The sequence below is a fragment of the Lactuca saligna genome, chromosome 8 (genome assembly GCF_052625555.1).
Source record: "Lactuca saligna cultivar CGN05327 chromosome 8, ASM5262555v1, whole genome shotgun sequence".
NCBI lineage: Eukaryota > Viridiplantae > Streptophyta > Magnoliopsida > Asterales > Asteraceae > Lactuca > Lactuca saligna.
The window spans coordinates 155,734,801-155,756,793 of record NC_136424.1 but is presented as its reverse complement, the minus strand read 5'-3'; the positions used below and the strand labels follow the sequence as shown (position 1 = coordinate 155,756,793).

The 21,993-nt window shown below is 30.4% G+C and overlaps 1 protein-coding gene, 1 long non-coding RNA gene and 1 pseudogene across 7 annotated transcripts; 1 reads left to right on the top strand and 2 right to left on the bottom strand.

The window, feature by feature from the left end:
• The first annotated feature begins 2,232 nt into the window (after positions 1–2,232).
• Positions 2,233–3,524, top strand: LOC145010214 (syntaxin-21-like; annotated as a pseudogene).
• Positions 3,525–5,228: 1,704 nt separating this feature from the next.
• On the bottom strand, positions 5,229–7,093 carry LOC145010213 (annexin D3-like). The gene is made up of 6 exons (XM_078968781.1): positions 6,991–7,093; positions 6,638–6,783; positions 6,321–6,551; positions 6,183–6,242; positions 5,757–5,846; positions 5,229–5,675 (listed from the first exon to the last, which is right to left on the bottom strand). The coding sequence occupies exons 1-6, from the start codon at positions 7,064–7,066 to the stop codon at positions 5,229–5,231; spliced, it is 1,050 nt and encodes a 349-aa protein (XP_078824907.1). The 5' UTR covers positions 7,067–7,093.
• Positions 7,094–8,756: 1,663 nt separating this feature from the next.
• On the bottom strand, positions 8,757–11,204 carry LOC145008506 (uncharacterized). 6 transcript variants are annotated; one of them, XR_013663508.1, is made up of 7 exons: positions 10,923–11,204; positions 10,743–10,796; positions 10,543–10,612; positions 9,950–10,048; positions 9,802–9,850; positions 9,112–9,176; positions 8,757–9,010 (listed from the first exon to the last, which is right to left on the bottom strand). It is a non-coding gene; the product is annotated as an uncharacterized LOC145008506 (long non-coding RNA). The 6 variants fall into 6 exon arrangements; XR_013663507.1 differs by lacking the exon at positions 10,743–10,796 and adding an exon at positions 10,182–10,261; XR_013663505.1 differs by lacking the exon at positions 10,743–10,796 and having other exon boundaries at positions 9,802–9,869.
• Positions 11,205–21,993: the final 10,789 nt, after the last annotated feature.

Below are 21,993 nucleotides of genomic sequence, written 5' to 3'. Positions count from 1 at the left end.
TATATATGGTGAGGTTCAATAGAAAACCATGATTAACGAAGGAACCAATCTTTTTTGCAACTTTTAGAATTTATTTTATATAAAAAAAAACTAAAAATACAGAAATTCATAACTTTTTATCCTTTTTCCAGTGATATCAAATTAAAAAAAAAAAATTCCGTCAAATTTATAATGTGAATCTTTGAAAATAAAAATGTTTTTCACATTCACAATTTAATATATGAATTTAGATATTTTTAGATATTTTTCGATAAAGAATAAACTCTAGAACTTGAAAAAAAGATTTGGTTCCTTGAAGAACCAATAATTATGGTTATCTATTAAACTTTTCCATATATATATATATATATCACTACTAGAAACTTGACCTTTAGCAACAGAATCTGCTACGGATTCTATCTGTAGCTAATCAACGACGACTTACCAAGGGATCAACGATGGAATGAATGAAAATTTTGACTAACATACTTTAGAGAGGCATTAACGAGGGATCATCGACTGACTGCTAATAATATCTAGACAAAAACATTTCATCGTTAATTTGTCTCAGATTAAAACCTTTAGCAAGGGAATAACGATGGATTGCTAAAAACGCTCGCAGAAAATTGACGCCTCGTTTTTTCATTCCCCACTTTTCTTCTTTTCTAGTTCCTTGGTTTATTTTCATTCCAACATATATCTTTCCCAAAGCCCTAATTGGCATTATGTCGACTCAAATCCCTCTCACATCCTCTTTGGCTTCCCTATCGATTCGTCTCCATTCCTCATTGACTCATCGTTTCCCCGCCAGCACCGTTCAATCCTCTATTGTCTCTTCAGATCTCTTAGTATATCTGCTCAGCCCCAACCGAAGAAGAAGGAGAGCTGACTCTCAAATCCGTTCGAGTCACGTTTCCGATCATGGCAACTAGGAAAAATCTGACCACAACTAATCACCTCCGTCATTTGGAGTCAATGGCGACTCGCCCGTCGGGTGCCGGTAAGATTCCAAAGCTGAATGTCGTGATACTCGGTGAGTCTCTTGCATCCGAGGAGGACGATCTCGTATTTCCCGGTCAGGATTTCTCCCAACAGGTACACGTACCCTCTCCTCAAAAGGTATCATCCTCAAAATTGATCAATAGCAGATCATCTGCATATGTTGTTTCATTTCGTCGGAAAAATAGAGTCAGCGTCGAGTCAAATACATAAGTTCTTGCAAAAGGCGATACTCTAGTTTTGATTATTGAGAAAGGATTGATGGCTACATAAACATATAGATCTGTTATTTCAATGAGTATATAATTTGACCTAACAAGAACAAAGAGGACAAAATTCCTATTTTAATTTGAAGTCTTCTACTTTGGATTTTCAAAATACGAAGTGAACTTTAATCACAAGAAGGAAACATGACCTATTCGCTGTTCTTTTTAATAAACATTTTCATCATATAATCGATGATTTGGGGCACCATTTCAGTACTTGGAGTTGGAGATATACAACAGATCAATTGAAGATCCTGGTGGCTTTTGGTATGATATTGCGCATCAGAATTCTATTGGAAAGAGAAATGGGGTCAATAGGTTTACTCAGAGAATCTTGATGTTACAAATGGGAACATCAAAATTGAGGTAAACATTACTTTTTATCTTTCTGACATCTGCCTCTTTCATCTTGTATCACACACCTAATCAGCTATTGGTTATTCCTATCTATCTACTCGGTGGTTCAAGGGTGGCATCACCAACATCTCTTATAATTGCTTGGATAAAAACATAGAGTCTGGGAATTGCGATAAAATTACAGATGTTTGGGGCTAATTGCAAACATGGCCCTTCTCAGGCAGATGTTTGGGGAATTGAATAAAACCCTAGTTATGGCCCTTCTCAGGAAGATGTTTAGGGCTAGTGTCGAGAAGGTCTTTCTAAAATTCTATCTCTTCTCTCTTTTGTTTAATTTTATGTCCCTCTAATCGGATGATGAAACTATCTGTTCTTCCTGAATTTGGTTAATTTACAGGTGCAAGTGGAGAAAAAAACCTGGAAAGTTGATGTAAGTATCTCCCTTCTGAATTATTTGTTATTCCTGATTATGCAGAGGTACCTAACAAGATTGAAACATGGCTCTATTTCAGGCTGGAAGTAGAACTGTTGGTTTGGAACTGACGACTCTTTGAAGCACCCACCAGTGGAGCTAAACCCAAGTGATGCTGGGTTCCAGGATTAGTACATTGTTCAAGAAATCATTATAGAAATGGCAAAGAACAGACCAATTGACGTTAAAGGAAAGAAGGGTTTCAAAGGTTTGCAAACAAGTATTCTTATATATATATATATATGTGTGTGTGTGTGTGTGTGTGTGACATCCGTCCTACCAATGTGCTCATGGTGTTTTATATATGCTGTATCAGTATTAGTACTCAATGAGGTTGATAAACTTTCAAGAGAAGCACAACACTCTTTAAGAAGAACAATTGAAAACTTCAGAGAAACTCAAACAAGCTAGTGAAACAGATCATCGTGCTGAAGTTAGTGTAAGTAATTGATTCCTTCTCAATTCTCATACACAAACACATCAAAAAAAGATTTACACTCCTTTCATGGTGATTGATTTTTGTTTTTGTTGGAATGCAGACTAGCAAAAAGATTATAGACAGCTTACACTCCTTTTGTTCTTCAAGATGTTCTTCCTTCAAGGTAAATGTCCAATTAACATATGGAACTAAATTGAATTAACTTTGTGAATTAACATATTGTTATGGTTGTATTTGTAGTTATGCAGCCAGTGAAATCGATATAAGCTCAGACAAAAACTCATAACAACGTGCACTTCTTGTGGAATCTAGAAGGTGGGTGTTGTTCTTCCGTTTTTACCTTTTTATGGCCATGTCATCATTATTTTTATAAGTTCTTTCTTTGTGTTGTGTAGATAGGAGGTATTGTTATTGGACAATGAGATTGCGCCTAATGAGGCGATTATTGAGGAAAGAGAAATACAGAATCAAATTGGGGAAGTAAATGAGATTTTTAAAGATCTTGCTGTTTTGGTTCATGAACAAGGAGCCATGATTGGTAAGTAGCTTGGAAGTACATTATTGAAATGAAAAAAAAACATAAGTGCAATGCTATATTAAGGAAAGTAAATTACATGATGTTTGTTTTTTCAGATGATATCGGGTCAAATATTGAGAATTCTCATGCTGCAACTGCACAAGCAAGAATCCAGCTTTCAGAAAGTATATTTATTGGTTAGTTTATGTTATTTGTTATTGTTTTGATGAGTGTTTTAATTTTAAATATCTTTCGTTTGATCCTATTCTGTGACAGCTCATCAAAGGTTACTGAAGTTGTTCATTCTCGTTGTCTTAATGTGCAAATAAGTGCACCAAAAGAAGACCAGGTCAGTATTAGGGATGAATAACTGATTGATTATACATAGGAATATTAATAGGGATTTATGCCGAACTTTGTTTTTTTATTCAGATTGTTAGGGTTCTGGAATTTATTGGCAAAAAGGAGTTTAAGGAGGGCTATATTGTCATTTGAGACATGTCGTGTCTAGCAGTTAAGATCAGTCTTGCACTTTTTCTTGTGGTTTCTTGTGTCCAACAGTTATGATTAGTTAAGACCTTCTCAGTGGTCCATAATGGTCTATACAAATGTTCGAAGATCAAATCCCAAAAGACAAATTTCTAAAGACTAATATGCAAACATGGTATTTTCTTTCACCAACATGTTTTTTTTATATATTTTTTGGTCGGAATCGGAATTCAATTCCATTCTATTCTTGTATTTAGTTTAGCTTCAAATGAGTAGACAATAATGTCCTTCATCAACAGAAAATCATGTTTCCAACAAATACCATGTCTTATTCCATTGCAGGAAAAAGTAAGTAGAACTTGGTTCGCCTAATTCCATGGGGTTTAACGGGAATCGGAATCCAATTCCATTATGGTCCATTTGGATGCAATGCAAGATATGAAGCAATAGGGAATATGTATGTGGAAACTCAAAATATGAGACAAAATTGAGATTATGGTACATTATACTTCGAAATAAAAATCAATAAATATTAAACTTTGATATTTGATGATTTTGATCATTTTGGTAAACATTGATATTTGATGTTTTTGGATGTTTTATTAAATTTTGATATTTGATTTTAGTATTTTAATATTAGTGTTTGATTTTGGATTGTATAGTTATATGATTCATTTGGTATTAATTTGTTATTGTTTAATTTGGGATTGTATAATTTTTTGATGTTTTTAGTATATTTTTGTTTTAGATTTGTAATAAAAAAATTAATACTATATATTTGCGAGGGATCAGCTACGGAAACAAAAAAAAAAATCACATCTAAAATTTGCTAGTGATTAGCGACGGACATATGAGAAGACATATATAGAGGTTTGCAAGGGATTAGCGACGAAATATTTTTGTTGCTGATGTGCTGAATAAAGGTGGTAAGGGACCAATTTGCGATGGATATTCCGTTGCTAAAGTCGTCGCCAGGAAAAACAAGTCCGTCGCTACATCTCTAGCTAAGTCGTTAGCCACGTTATATTTGGCTATGGAGTAAGTCTGTCACAGATCCGTAGCAAAAGACCTTTAGTGACGGAATAGCGATGGATTTATCTGTCGCAAAAACCCTTGTTTCTAGTAGTGTATATATATATATATATATATATATATATATATATATATATATATATATATATATATATATATATATATATATACTACTAAATCAAAATTTTCCATTTAAAACCATTAACAAAACGAGGATTCACAAAGACCAGACGTTATTCACTACTAGAAATCTTGGCATTAGCATCCATCAAAATCCCTCACCAATCCATCACTAAAACCCTCAACGTGCAACAGATAACATCCGTTGCCAGATTTTTATATATAAGTTCGTATTTTGTTTCAAGACTCATTCACTTAAAATACAATAAAGTTGCATGGAATATGAATATTGAGAGTATATTCTACTAAAAAACATTATTGTTGACATTAATGACGAATTTAATTAGTTCTCATAAAAATGAGTTATAACTATGAATAAATTGAATATACATATAATTATTATTAAATTATTATTGATGCATTCTAGCACACAATAGATGTGAGAAACATTTGAACCTACCCCTCTCTCTCTCTCTCTCTCTCTCTAAAACCCTAACTACTAAATTCAAAATTTTCCATTTAAAACCATTAACTAAACTACTAGAAATCTTGGCATTATCATCCATCAAAACCCCTCACTAATCCGTCACTAAAACCCTCAACGTGCAACAGATAACATCCGTTGCCAGAAGGCTCTTGGAGGTTTTTAACGATATAATGTTGGTTCACACCACAGTTCGGTCCAGCAAATACATCATGTTTATCTCCAAGGATTCGTTTGTACAGGTACACAAGAAAAAGACCTGCTCTCTGAATATGCTTTCTAGTCTTCTGTAGAATTGTGGTCAACTGCATTGTCAAACCAACATGTCCCAACAATGCCATCAAGAAGTCCTGATAGTTTCCGGAGGTATTGCATTTAATTGCATTGTCAAGGCTTGTTTCGGTCATCTCAAAATATGCTTCTCTCACTTTCATCAGATCTATTTCAGCCCGACGCACAATCACTCTTATAAGCGAATCATGATCTACACCTGCGGGACAGGAAAGTGCAGCTCTGATCACCTGTCCACCATCCAAACAACAGATGTTAAGCTTTCTAGCCTCGGTGAATATTTAAAGCAACTTCCAACATATTTGAATCACCTCCGCCAAATATTTCTCAGGGGAAACAATGCATCTAATCATAATTTTCACCAAAGATTCCAACATCTCATCCCCAAAATCCTTGATATCCTGTAAAAATAATCAAAATTGATGTAAACCTTTATAAAAGAATCCATTCTTTGACTTTGAGTTATCAAAATCAATCAGCATATTTTTGGATACTCAATTTCCAAAGTGAAAAGGTGATATATATTCTAATTACGAAGTTAAGAAGTTCAACAAAATGGTTGTCAACAGGTTAAGACACAAAACCTCCGAAATGGGATTTCCATATTTTTGATGGTAAGATTCGAAAATTGCTTTGAGCTCCAAGAAGCTCCTCGAGCTAAATATTGAGCCAAAATCAAGTTCATATATTTCTTTGGACTCAATAGCTCTTCTTAATTTGGTTGTGTCATCATTTACCGAATCCAAATCTACAGTTGGCAAACTTTTCCTGAAAGGCATTATAAACCGAAGTAGATTCTGCATAATGGAAACGAGTTGTTAAAAATGAGAGTTTATCTGATCCAAACAGACACCAAATCAAGAACTCGTGAGTACCAATACAAATGTTCGTGGGACAATATCAGAACTCGTGTCTTGATGGAAGTTAGATTCAAATAGGGAATCGTAGCAGTCTGTTATAGCCCACCAATGGGATGGAGACGATGTAACACAGATTTCGATGATTATTGCTAATTCATTCATGCCTATTTGCTTTGAATTCAACACTTTGTGGAGTATCCTTGCATCCCTTTCTAGTGGTTCGCATGTCCACAACATCACTGCTCTCTGTTATGCAAATTCAAGAATTCAACTTTACCTAAAATTAATGTGTATTTTCTTTTTCATATATTGAGATGCAAAAAACAACATACACCAAAATCACCAGAAAGCTTAGAATCGAGAGAATCAATGAGAGATTGGTTGTATAATTCCTGATAAGTGTCTCCAATGTTCTTTCTTTGTGCTGCATTCCTACGACCCAATAGTTTAATCACAGCCTTCTCATCGGTTATACATCCTGACATCACTCCCCATCTTGTTAATTAGTTAATATTCTATCATTTTATTAAGAAAAACGAAAACTTGACAGAAGTAAAAAATCCACACATTTTCTGGATCTGGACAAAACCCAGATGAGAAATGGAATATGGGATGGGTATCCTAAACTATCAAAAATAAAAATGCGATGCAAACAATCAAATCAGTGATGGCAGAGAGATGGTACCTTGGAACGCTTTTCTGAGGGTTTCAGAGTCTTGGGCAGGAGAAGGAACTTGTTGCGGTAATTGAAGAGTAGCCATTGGTTTTGTTGCTTTTTTGCTTTTTCCGATTTGTTGCTGCTTGTCTATGAATCCTCTGCATGTATCAATATATATTGAATGATATTAGGGCTTCTCCAACCGCCGCTGATACATACCATGCAAATATTTCGTGAAAAACTAATTCAACCAAATATTATGGCTATTATTCAACACCATATATGATATCTATATACTATACTAGCGTTTACCTGTGACAAACGACAAGTGCGAATAATTTCTTTCGGAAATTAGTGTTAAAAAGCGATTACTGTTTTTGCGCAAATAGATTATTACATCTATATATTTAGAACGAAGCATTATTTTCGATACAAAAAGGATTGTACGATAAAACATGGAATTTTAATACCTATCTATTTTCATTTTATTTTTTGCATTTTCCAATAATAGTTTAGTGCAAATAATTAAATTTTCATAAATGTTTATTTAAGGAAACAAAATTCATATTTTTTCCTTAAGTTAAATATGTTGAGTGATTTCATTAAGTGATGCTCATCTAACAAGATTTGAAAGATTTAGTCTCCATCCAATCTTATATCTTATAAGTGACGTTGATCATCTATGGCTAATGGTAGTGGAGGTGTTAAGAAGCCTTGTTAAACGCGTAGAGATCTTCAAAACCTAAACTTACCACATCTATTTTTGAGATCGCTATAAGGTGATTTTTTTCGTTCTAATTGTTGTGAACACTATATATAAAACAAAACAAATAAAAGAAAACAAGAAAGCATTAACAAATTTTATCCTCTCTTATAAATAAAAATGATTTTGTCACTTATCATCTTCTAATATATTATGCCACATAACTTTTTTTTTATTATTTTCACTTTATTTTTTTTCAAATGTTATTTTATGGTTTTTTTTTTTCATTTTATTAAATTCTACATAGTATTTAAATATTAAAAATAATAATAAATACATATCAATTTTATTAATGTATTTTCTTTCTAATTTCAAATTTACTAAATTTAATTTTATTAATTTAATTATTTTTTTCACTTTTTTCTCATATATTCAATCTTTTCAAATGTTTGAAATTTTATATTTAAATTTTATTTTAAATGAAATCAAGTAATATATGGATCTCACACCTAATAAATTATCAAAATATGAATGTCATAAACAAATAGAGAAACCGAAAGCAAATGAGAAAATCTAAAATGTCACTCCAATACTATATATGAAAACTTATACGTGATTGGTAAAATATATTTAAACTTTCGGTTCAATTAAATTTGCTGTTTTTCTTTCACATATTATTAAATATATATTTTATTTAGAATTGGAGTTAGTATTTTGTTGGTATTTATAAAAGAAGGTTTCCTTCTTTAATAAATTTTATAGCTAAATTTGATTATTGATTTTACATTCATTTAGAATTTAAAATTTTTATACTTATAATTCATCATAGTTAAAATCAAATCAATGAAAATTTTTTTTTAACAATTACTCAAAATATATCACTATATTAAGTTTTATCCTATAATTATAGGGTTTTGCTTATTTAATAGAGAAACTCAATTTTTCATCTTACATAAATAATTATACTTAATGAATTATAGAATTTACTACAATAAACATAGCAATATCAAACAAAAAAAATATAAACTTAATGAATTGTATGTTTACATGGATGCAAGAGAACAAAAAAAAAAGAAACTGAAAGATAAACTTCAAGAAATGTAAACTGTGTTTGCAACATTATAAATAACATATGTTATTATTATATATGGCTTAAATGTCTTATTTAAAAGTATCTACAACATTATAAATCCAAAATTAATTAACTTTTACCCACTCTTGCAACATCAAAAACTACAAGTAACCATATAATTACAACTCTTAGACAGCCGACAACCCATGTCAACACAAAAAATCACTTTCTACCATTGCAATAACACTTTTCCCATAAATGACAACTCTTCCCTGAAAACAGAGAAAACAAACACAGTATAGAACACATTATAATCAGCAAACAAAAAAAAAAGTTTTACATCTTATGGTCAGTATGTTAAATGCCATCATACCTTCCATAAACACATAACATCATCCCCTCTTTTTTGCCATTTCTGTACGTAATTCTCATCCCAATCTGAATGGAATAATTAAAAAATCAAGGTTAAGAATCCAAGGAAAGTGTGTTTCTATTATAAAACTATTTGCACCATTACAACTATTTCAAATAATTTTCTACTTGGTAAGCAGTAGCTAGCTTAATCACAATACAACCAACATAGCATAGATTGAAGCCGAATGTGGGGGTAAAAGTCGAAAATGCAAGAAAAATCAGGTTTTCTTTGTTAATCTGAAGCAGAAAAAAATAACATAAGAAGTCGATTGGATACATTGGTTTTCAGTTATGCATCTGGCTCCTGCAGAAACACATATCATGAGCTTGATTTTGTCTAAAAGTATATCAACATGCTTCTTAATCAATAGGGGTTGTGGCTGATGGAGAAGATGTTGACAACATCAACAGATGGTGGAAAAGTTGGATCTAGGCTAACAATATTGTACGATCAAACTAAAATCCAAAAATCCATTTGATTGAATTCTAACATAATTTGGTCAAAATGTTACCTCAATATGGAGCAACAGATCTCAATAAATCCATTTAGTGAATCAGTATCCAAATCACACAAAAACACATAAAAAAAAAAAGATGATCACTCCTGCAAAAACAGAGAATATCCAAAAAAAAAAAAAAAACTAATTACCTACTTTTATTGCATCAATGGTTGTTCTTCCACTTTCTACAAACTGTACCTGTACATCCAAATAAAAACTAAATCAAACAGAGATAAAATTGTTGTATCTTTCTATCTTGTCCATATCAAGACCAAAATCCATGAAATCAATACATACATAGTTAAAAACAAATGTGCATATTGAAGACGTTTTGTGCCCTTCAAATAAATAAAGGTTTCATTTAAGGAAAGATCTGCTTCATCTCAAAACTTTTATCTGAAAGAAAGAAAAAAAATAATGATGACATTACTAACATATATGATTGAATTTAACAAAACACAACAAATTATAGAGTAACATATACTATCAAATTACCAAGAAACATTCAATAGTTAATTATGAAGCATACATTCAGTTCTTATTATTTATCTAATCCACATTCAACCAACTCTTCGGTTCTGAATTGTCTTCAATCCTTAGTAAGAGATCCTTCGCATTCATAGTTGTACAAGTAAACACATACCCATAATCAGATTCACATAGTAACACAGATTCACATTTAGTTTCTACCCCATATTAATAAAAATATGGTTCAATCGACATTTAATAGATACACACTCGGTCAGAAAAAAAGGGAAGTATATACATATGTTGTTGTTTCTTGAAGCATTTGTTTTTTTATACATAGAAATAGAGAAATCAATATTAAAATATCTAAACACATGTGAAGGACAGTGAAGAAAATAGAAGATTACTGACAAAAAACTGACCTCTAGCCATGGACTTCCGTAAAGCTTCATCTATTGGGTACTTTATTTCATAGTCCTGCCATTCCAAAACCTGTAAAAACACATAGATTTAGGCCTTTTCCTAGAGAAAGATACAAAAGGGGAGTGAAAGAGAAAGAGATTGTTTTGGTTTTTAAAGAGAGACAAAGAAGGTGAAAGAGAGAAAGATGGTGGTGCAATGCCAGATCTGAGAACGAAATCAAGCAAAAGAGTCGGATGAATCTTCACTCAGAAATCTATTATTCAAAAAACATATCTTTAAGAAAGCATAAATAAGTATCATACAAAAAGACTGAACTGTAGAAATCTGAAAAATAAGATCTATGTGAAATCAAAAGCGAAATAGATGGGAATATGCTTACAAGTTTAAGGGTTCTTGTTCATTTGATGATGCAACATCAAAATGGGTTCGTGAAATATCCTCTACAAACCGGTGGGGAAAGTGTTAGTGGCAGCATTGATTTTTGAAGATAGTGTCTGATGAAGCAGATTTTGATATTATAGATCGATAAAGGTAGGGAAGGCGAAAAACAACGGTGATGGAGGCATATGGTCGTTCGAGAATCTAGGTCTAGGTTTTATGGGAACAGATTTATGATTGACGATGTAGGGGAAAGATGCGAGATTGACGATGTAGGTGCCGACATTAGCGTAACCGGAGTTCAAAATTAAACGTTAATGTGTTGTTTGTTTTTTCGAAGCAAAAATTCATGAAGTCTGCAGACCATCTTTGCAATCTTCTGTAGCAGAAGAGGTGGAACAAACGGCTGCAGCCTATAATAAAAAGCATGTTTGTTTTTTTTAACATCTGCAGACTGCTGCAGTAAACTAAAATTTAAATAAATTAATTTTATAAACTGAAAATAGTTGTCCACTGAAACTTAATAATTCTAGTCCTAAATACTGAAACAATAATAACAAAAACATGTAAAAAAACAAAAAAAAAACAAACAAACAAACAAACAAACCTTTAAAAAAGTGTAAAAGAAGCTAATAGTTTTATTCTAGAAAAAAAAAACTAATTTTAAAAAACATTAAAAAAGAAAATAATAAAAAAATTAAGAAAGTATTGCAAATGTTGTCTACAAATTTCGTAAAAAATTACACACGTTAAAAAAGATGTAACTGAAATTGAAAATATTATTAATAAAACGGTAAAGAAAATAAAAAAATCAAGTTAAAAAAAATCGTGAAAATTATAAAAATAAAATTGTATCACATCTGTAAATAAAAAATTTAAGAAAATCACAGTTTAAAAAAAAATTAAAAAAAAGTTATACAAAAATTCTTAAAAACATTTAGAAAAAATGAAAGTTGAAGAGGTTAGAAGAGGCAAGTCAAGTGTTGCGCCACGCAGTACACGCACAGAGGTTTTGTAGTCTGAAGTCTTTCAAAAAACAAACTGTTGCGAAAGGGAAAGTGTTGCGCGTGTGCTGCGCCGCGCAACACTAAGTGGTTTGAAGAGCTTTTTATAGAAAAACAAACAGCACCTAAGAGGGTGTTTGGATTGCTCATAAATGTTTATTTGCTTGTAGGGGTGGTAAAAAGAGTTTTTTAAAAAGTGTTTGGATAAGTTTTTATAGTGAAAAAGCCAATAAATCAATAAATTAAAAAGTGTTTTGCTTAAAAATTGCTCTTTGAAGTTATTTTGGCTGAAAAGCCATAAGCAGTTTCAAAAAATCACGTTTTTCATGCTTATTGAAACTTATGGAAAAACTATTCTGAAAATTGCTTTTGAGTTTGCCGAACACTTTTTTTTTGCTTATTAGTTTTTCAAAAAGCCAATAAGCAAATAAGCAATTTTCAAACGCAATCCCAAACACCCCTAAATGGGCAAAATATTGGGAATTTAGATGAGGGATTTAGACGGGGCTAAGTCAAAGAGTGGAAACAGATACTCAGTGAAAATAGGAAGATAAGCTAATATCCTTGAAATCATATTTTGACTTTTTTAATTATTGACAAAAATAAGATTCAAGATTTTATAATGCATAAAATAACTATATATAGTGGTACCTCCTAAAATTTAGCATTTAAGACTAAACGTTTATTAAGGTGTCTTATATATATATATATATATATATATATATATATATATATATATATATATATATATATATATATATATATCCGGTAAGAAAATTTTTTTGGTAGGAAGGTAAGAAGTTTTTTTTCTACATATTTTTTTGACGAACAAAATAAATGAATCACCAGATAATTCATTTGTAAGATGATTCACAAGAAAAAATTTCCAAAAAAAAAAAATCTTTATGATTCATTTTTAAATAAATTAAGAAAAAATTCACTTTTATAACAATTTTAGTGACTAACAACAAAATCATTGTATAAATGAATCATCGAGATGTTTTTTTGAAAATTTTTTCTTGTTAATCATCTTACAAATGAATCATCTAATGATTCATTTTGTTTGTTCGCGAAAAAAATATGTAGAAAAAAACTTCTTACCTTCCTACCAGAAATTTCCTTCTTATTTTATCTTGACTCTCTCTCTCTCTCTCTCTCTCTCTCTCTATATATATATATATATATATATATATATATATATATATATATATATATATATATATATATATATATATCTACTATAATACATGATGGTTTTTTTTGCCACATGTCCTCTTCTTATTCATTTGGACACATGGCATTTTCTAAAATTTTTAAAATTTCTATTTTCCACTTGTCATTTTATTGTATTTTTTATTTTATTAAATTAAAATTCTACATTTAATGTGTAAGGTAATATATATGTAAAATATTTATTAGAAAGAGTTTATATATGTAATGTATTCAATACATTAAAGTCTCATTAATTTTAATAATTTAAATTTTTCTCATTTTTATTATAAATTCAAACTTTTCAAATTGTTAAAATTTTATATTTGTTTTTTTTAATCAAACCTATGTAATACATGGGTCTCACACCTAGTATATATATATATATACATATATATATATATATATATATATATATATATATATATATATATATATAGGGGAGCGTTCAATCGAGAACATTTTTTATCGCGAGAACATTTGAGAACAAATTTGGACCAGACAACTTTTTTAATTAAAATTATAAAATAATACTCATATAAATTAAAAAATAGTTACAAGCAATTAAAAAAACTCACTAATAACACCCACCACCACTACTTACCACCCATCACCATCACCCGCCAACACCACCCACCATTCAACCTACTACCACCAACCACCACCCACCCACCACAACCACCACCCACTACCCATACCCACCATCATCACCACCCAATCACTACTATCCGCCACCACCACCACCACCCACCAAAACCACCACTCGCAACCACCCATCATCACCACCCGCCGTCACCGGCCCCACCCCCACTCATCACCACCAACCACCACCATCCACCAATCACCACCACCCATCACCACCAACCACCACCATCCACAATCACCACCACCTACCATCACCACCCGCCACCACCACCCATCACCACCAACACCACCCATTACCACCACCTGTCACAACCAACCGCACCCACCACCCACCAATATCACCACCACCTATCACCATCTTCACTACCCTCCTCCATCACCCATCACCACCACCTGTCACCACCACCCCCAAAACCACCACCAATCACTGCCACCCGCCTTCACCACCCATCAACACCACCCGAAACCAACACCAACACTCCCAACCACCACCACCACATGTTATTATATGTATACATATGATTTATATGGATACGATTCGTTTTTGTCTAAATAAATCATATGTGATTAGATACCTATGATCATATATGATTAAATATGATGTATGATGTATCTAATCACATATGATTTATATTGACAAGATTCATTTTCATATTTTCTCTTCAACAAAATTTTGTATGCATTTAATCACATGTGATTTATGTGGACAATATTTATTTTTGTGTCGATTCAATAGTTGTTCTCATATATTTAATCATACATGCTTAATGTGGACAAGATTCGTTTTTGTTCATATAAATCATATGTGATTAAATACATATAATCACATGTGATTATACAAAAAAAACAAAAAACTACAAATTGAGAAAGCGAGAACGAATTTTTTCCACATAAATCTTTTGTGATTAGATACGTATAATCACATATGATTTATGTGGACAATATTCATTTATCATTTTCAATTCAATAGTTGGTCTGGTGTATTTAATCACATGTGATTATATGTATTTTATCATATATGCTTTATATGAACAATATTCATTTTTATGTTTTCGACTCAATATTTAGTCTCATGTATTTAATCACATGTGATTATATGTATATAATCACATATGATTTATGTAGGGAAAAAAATATTTTCGCGTTCTTCATTCAATAATTGTTCACATGTATATAATCACGTATGATTAAATGTATCTAATCACATAGGATTTATATGGACAAAAGTCACTTTCGAGTTTTATATTCAATAATTTTCTCACGTATTTTATCACATGTGATTATAAGTATCTAATCATATGTGATTTATATGAAAAAATTGAATTGATTTTGCCTATATAAATCATATGTGATTAGATACATATAATAACATATTATTAAGTATATGAGAACAACTATTGAGTCGAGAACAAGAAAATGAATATTGTCCACATAAATCATATATAATTAGATACATATAATCATATTTGATTATATCTATTTAATCACATATGATTAATGTGGTAAAAGAACAACTATTGAATCAAGAATAAAAAAATAAATCATGTCTACATAAATCATATGTGATTAGATACATATAAGCACATGTGTATTTAGTCATAGCTGATTATATGCATTTAATCACATGTGATTTATGTGGACGAGATTCGTATTTGCGTTAAAATTGACAAAAAACAATTATTGAGTTGAGAACGTTAAAAGGAATCTTTTCCACATAAATCATATGTGATTAGATACATATAATCACATGTGATTAAATGTTATTAGATATATTTAATCATATATGTCATTATCGTGTTCTCCAATCAATAATTATTTTTTGTCAACTTTAATCATATGTTATTATATATATATATATATATATATATATATATATATATATATATATATATATATATATATATATATATATAATCATATATGATTATATGTATCCAATCACATATGATTTATATGAACGATATTCATTTTTGAGTTTTTGTTTTAATAATTTTTCTCATATATTTAATCATATGTGATTATAAGTATTTAATTACACGTCCACCACCCACCAACCACACAGCCATCACCCACTAACCACCACTCACCACCCTTCACCAATACTACCACCTACTATCCTTTACCAACCACCACCACTCAAACACTTATCACCCACGACACTTATCATCCACCACCCACCCCACCTCCACCACCACCACCGCCACCACTACACATCCCCATCACCACCCATCTCTACCACCACCACCATATGTGATTAAATTAATATAATCACATATATATGATTATATGCATTTAGTCACATAAATTACATATGATTAATTAAATATAATCACGTATGATTATATGTATATAATCACATATGATTTAGATAGACAAGATTAGTTTTTGTCTAAATAAATCATATATGATTAGATAATATAACCATATGTGATTAAATAAACGAGAATAACGAAAATGAATCTTATCTGCATAGGCCATAAGTGATTAGACTTATATAATCACATGTGACTATATGTTTTAATCACATATGATTTTTGTGAACAATATTCATTTCCGTGTTTTTAATTCGTTAGTTGGTCTCGTGTATTTAATCACATGTGATTATATGCATTTAATCACATATGTTTTATATAAACAAGATTCGTTTTCACATTATTCGTTCAATAGTTGTTCTCATATATAATCACATGTGATTATACGTATCTAATCATATACGATTTACATAGATAAAATTTATTTTCACATTTTTGAATTATTAATTTTTCTGATGTATTTAATCACATATGATTATATGTATTAAATTACATATGATTAACGTGGACAAAGAAAAACTATGAATCGAGAACGCGAAAATGAGTCTTGTGCACATAAATCATAAGTGATTAAATACATGACAATAACTATTGAATCGGTAAAACGAAAATGAATCTTATCTATATAAATTATATGGGATTAGATAATATGTATCTAATCACATATGGTTTATATGGATAATATTTGTTTTCATGTTTTCAATTTAATAATTTTTCTGATGTATTTAATCATATGTGATTATATATATATATATATATATATATATATATATATATATATATATATATATATATATATATATATATATATATATATATATATATATATATATAATCACATATGATTAATGAGGATAAATGACTACTATTGAACCGAAAACACGAAAACGAATCTTATACACATAAATCATATGTGATTATATAAACAAAACAACTATTGAATCGAGAACGCAAAAAATGAATATTTTTGCAACCGACTTCAATTATCGTAGCAAGCATATGCCAAAATGATGTCATTTTACATTTTTTTTTTTAAATCACATGCTATAGACATTTTTGTAGTAGCAAAAATTGTGGTTGATTTTGGTATATTTAAAATGTTGAACTCTTTAAAAAACCGATTTATAAGATTAATTTAATTAGTGATTTTCTCAAAAGTAAATTTTTAAAATTTATTAAAAATGTTTAAAAGTACCCTTTTGCTAGTCCTTTTGAATCTTTTGGTTAATATCACCAAATATAGCACCTTACACGCCACCACATGTCAATGTCAGACATGTTATCTTTCCAAGCACCAAAAGTTTATTTATTATTAGGCATATGCCCGCGCGTTGCGTAGAAACATCTATATAGCTGAAATATTATCAATATATGTTTTTTTAAATATAACAATTATGTGGTTATTAAATTTGATGTAATAATTTGTATACTAAATTGATATAATATATTGATTAATTTGAATTATATGATAATATATACATCTATTAAAACCGCATAATCTCAATCTTTTGAATGACCTCTACCCGTGGATTATTCATGAATAAAATTAAATATAATATATGGTTTAATGTTATTTATAGTTGTTGTTATTGTTAATTATTATTTTTTTTAAATTTATTTGATTAACGTTTTAATTTCTATCATTGTAATTATTTAAAACATCAAACAATTTTTTTTAAAGGTAACAATATAATCATTTATATAGAGTTGTTTTTAACTATTGTTATTGTAAGTTATTTTAAGCTACTTATTTGAAAACTTTTAACGATTATAAGAATATCTTTAGAAAATATTTTAGTTAAATTGATACTACAATTTAGTTTTTGCATTGAGCACTACAATTTTTCATGTTTTACTATTCACAAAATATTCTTTGAGTTTTTAAGTGGAACTGAAATTTATATTGAAGTTGACTTTGTAATGTTATATTTAAATTAACAATTTAAGTATTTCGTCCAAACTATTCAAAAGTTGTAGCTTTAAATTGAGAATGGTTTACATACAACGACATATTAAATCTAATAAATTAAGTATAATATGTTAAAAGTCAAAGACAAAACTTTCTAAGTAGAACTAAAAAGATTATTTTAATATTGAAATTTAGTTTATTTATGATTACACTTTAGGTTTGATACTTTTTTAACTTTATTAGCCAACTTATAATCATTATTAGAAAGACACTACAATTTATCACTTTTAACTATTTACAAAATATTCTTTAGGTTGGTTAAGTTGAACTAAAATTTATATTTAAGTTGATCTTGTAAGGTTATATTTAAAATAATAATTTAAGTGTTTTATACAAATTGTTCAAAAGTTGTAGCTTTAAAATGATAATGTTTTACACACAACAACATATTAGACCTAATAAATTAAGTATAATATGTTAAACGTTAAAAAAGTAACTTTATAAGTAGAAGATAATATATTTTTTTAATATTGAAATTTAGTTTATATAAGATTACACTTTAGGTTTTATATTTATTTAAGCTTATTAACCAACTTATAATCATTATTAGAAAGAAATTGAAAAGTCATGGGAGTTTCAAATGAATGTGGTTAAAGGAAAAATGAATGGGAGTTTCAAATGCATGAGATTCAAGAAAAAATGCTAGCTTTATAAGTATATAATGATTATTTATGATGAACATAAAATGTATTAAAAAAAATTATAAACATAAAAAATGAAAATCATGTACCTGATTTTAGCCTTACACCATCATAACCCTTAGTTTTCCTTTATCCTATTCCCTTTGTGCCTCTCAATCAGTTTCAGAAGATCATCCGACATTGAATTCCAACCATGAGTCGATTCAACAAACTTGACATCATTGATTACTAGTTATTTGAATAATCCACTCTTTTTCCCCCGTTTCCAAAATCGTTTGCGTTTCTAAACCATACTTTCCCCATTCATCTAGTTGTCGATCTCTTAAAGCATACTTTCCCTTCATATCTCTATTTGATGACCTCGGCATCGTCGATCTGATTCACATCGAGAGGAGGACGTCGTTCGACACCTTTACAACTTGAAATCTCATCACCAGGTGCCGATCCACACTAACGAAATTGTACCTTCGGTCACTTTGTGACCGCCTCTCTACTCTCGAGTGAGGGGTTTGATCCGTTGAACGAAGAGCAGGTCAAGTCCGATCGGAAGTACACTTGGATGGAGGAGAGCAACAGTCTGAGTAGGACGGTTTAGATTGGAACGAAGATTGAGATCGAGAAATAGTTGTCTTCTGCTTTATTAACATTCATTGTATATTTAGTAGTTTTTTCTTCAAATCCAGTTAATGTCTGGTGGTTAGTGAAATGATATCGAGAAATCTTTTTAGTTAGAAAAAGAGTCGGAGAGATATTCCACAGTCGGGGGAATAGAGGCAGAGGTAGTAGATCTGCAGTGAAAACGAGATTGTGTGGTGGTTCCGTTTCCAGATTTTAGGTGGCGATCGGTGGTTCAGCCGACCATCTGTTTGTTTCGACGGTGGTCCAAGAGAAGAAAGTGATTTGTATGTTGGTGGAGGGATGGGTTGGGGTATGTAGGGTAGGATGTTTTTATTCATTTAGAAATTAAAATTTGTGGCTGAGAATTATTCTCATTTGAACATACCTCTCTCTCTCTCTCTCTCTCTATATATATATATATATATATATATATATATATATATATATATATATATATATATATATAGAGAGAGAGAGAGAGAGAGAGAGAGAGGTTCAAATGTTTCTCATATCTATTGTCTGGTAGAATGCACCAATAGGAACCTAGTATTAATTATATGTATATTAAATGTTATCCATACTTATAACTTATTTTTATGGAAAACTAATTAAATTCATCATTAATGTCAACAATAATATTCTTTTGAAATGAATTCATATATAGAAGAATTAGAGTGTATTACAGCAGAATGAGAGTGTATTCTAGTAGAATATACTTCATTCTTCATATTCCATGCAACTTTATTGTATTTTAAGTAAGTGAGTTCTGAAACAAAATACGAATTCATTCTTCATATGTAAAAACGTAGATGCGAATTCATTCTGAAAAAATGTTATTGCTGACATTAATGTCAGATTTAATTAGTTTCCATAAAAAGAAAATTATAACTATGGATATCATTTAATATACATATATTTATGGAAATCATTCAATATATGTATTTATTTAATTAAATAACTATTTAATTTACTAAAATCCTATTGGTGCATTCTAGCACACAATAAATGTAAGAAACAAAATAACCTAGCCTTATATATATATATATATATATATATATATATATATATATATATAGAGAGAGAGAGAGAGAGAGAAGAGAGAGGAATGATCATTTGAAAACTCATAGTTTCCCGAGAACCTGAGAAATAAAAGTGGAACACTAGATCAAGAATTTTAATGGCCTAGATCAAAGATGGCATAAGTGTAATTAAAAACAACTTCAATGGTAACTTAGACTTTTAAAATAAAATAATAGGGGTATATTTGGGTATGAAAAATATAATTAGTTATTGTTTTAATTAATTTAGAAAGTCATTTGTTTCATTATTCAACACCGATTCTTATCTTCTCTCTCTCTCTCTCTCTCTCTCTCTCTCTCTTTCTCTCTCTTTCTCTCTCTCTCTCTCTCTCACATACACACACACACACGTCTTCATCATTGTGGCTTAGTCTTCACGGTGGTGGTGCCTCCGCCTGGGAAAGCATCGACAATAGATCGAGAGATCCTCCAGCCTCTCCTTTGAAGATCAGTATTACATCAGCGTGTTATTATCTCCGTCGAAGATTCTCTAGCCTCCCTTCCCTCTCTGCTAACCATCGATAGCAAAGATCTGATCCACCTATATCCCTTCAAATTCATTTCTACGTCTACCTCTAGGCCTTCATTTTGATTTCAAGGTATGTCTCTCTTTTCCTCCGCCGCTACCCTCGGTCAGCGTGTTCGCCGTTTATCCTCTAAAATATACGACTACGGAACTCATCAGGTTTCTAATTGGGAAATTATGATTGTAGAATTATATTTCAAGTTTTGATAATTATACAATTCGTTAGGTTTAGGTAAGAATTCTCGCTCTCAACAGTCAATGCCACATTATCACCTGAACTTTTGTTTCTCTTTTTCTCCGTGGTTAATTTGGAGTTATATGGACTGATTTGTTTTGTTAACATGATTTAGGTGAAGCCACTGTTCATATCTTAATCGATTTATGTGTAATAAACTGTGCTGAAACTTAAAATTTTAGAAATGAGTGTGGTTGGGTTTGATATTGGGAACAAAAACTGTGTAATTGCTGCTGTAAAAAAACCTGTGCAGATTTTGATTAAAGATTTATACACATGACCATGTTGCCTCAGTAGATTTTCCATCTGTTCATTCTCAGCAAAAAAGTTATTAATGTTTATTAATGGCAAACTATCCTTAGGCCATGTCTTGGTGACATCCAGTGGGTCAAAGTCAAACCTATTTTCATGATTAGGGGTCAATGGTCTGAATAAAAAGCTTCCATTCAAGATATTTTCCAGCTGTAATGAAGTCATAATTTTATTGTGTTGTTAATGAAATAAATGAGTGAAGATTCTGATGGTGGTGTTTTGGTTCACTTACAATACTTGAATGAGAAACACACTTATAGACCTGTGCAGATTTTGGGAATGTTGTTTGCAAATTTAAAGCAAATGGGTGAGAAAAACCTTGAAACCCCTATTTCAAGGTGTGTGATTGGGATTGCATCATATATCACAGAATTACAAAGGCGAGCTTATCTTGATGTTGCACATATTGCAGGTTTAAAACCTTTGAGATTAATGCATGATTGCACTGTAATTATGATTCAAACGTGAATCATTTTAATTATTTATTTTGAATGACTTGTGATTCACACGTGAATCATCTTA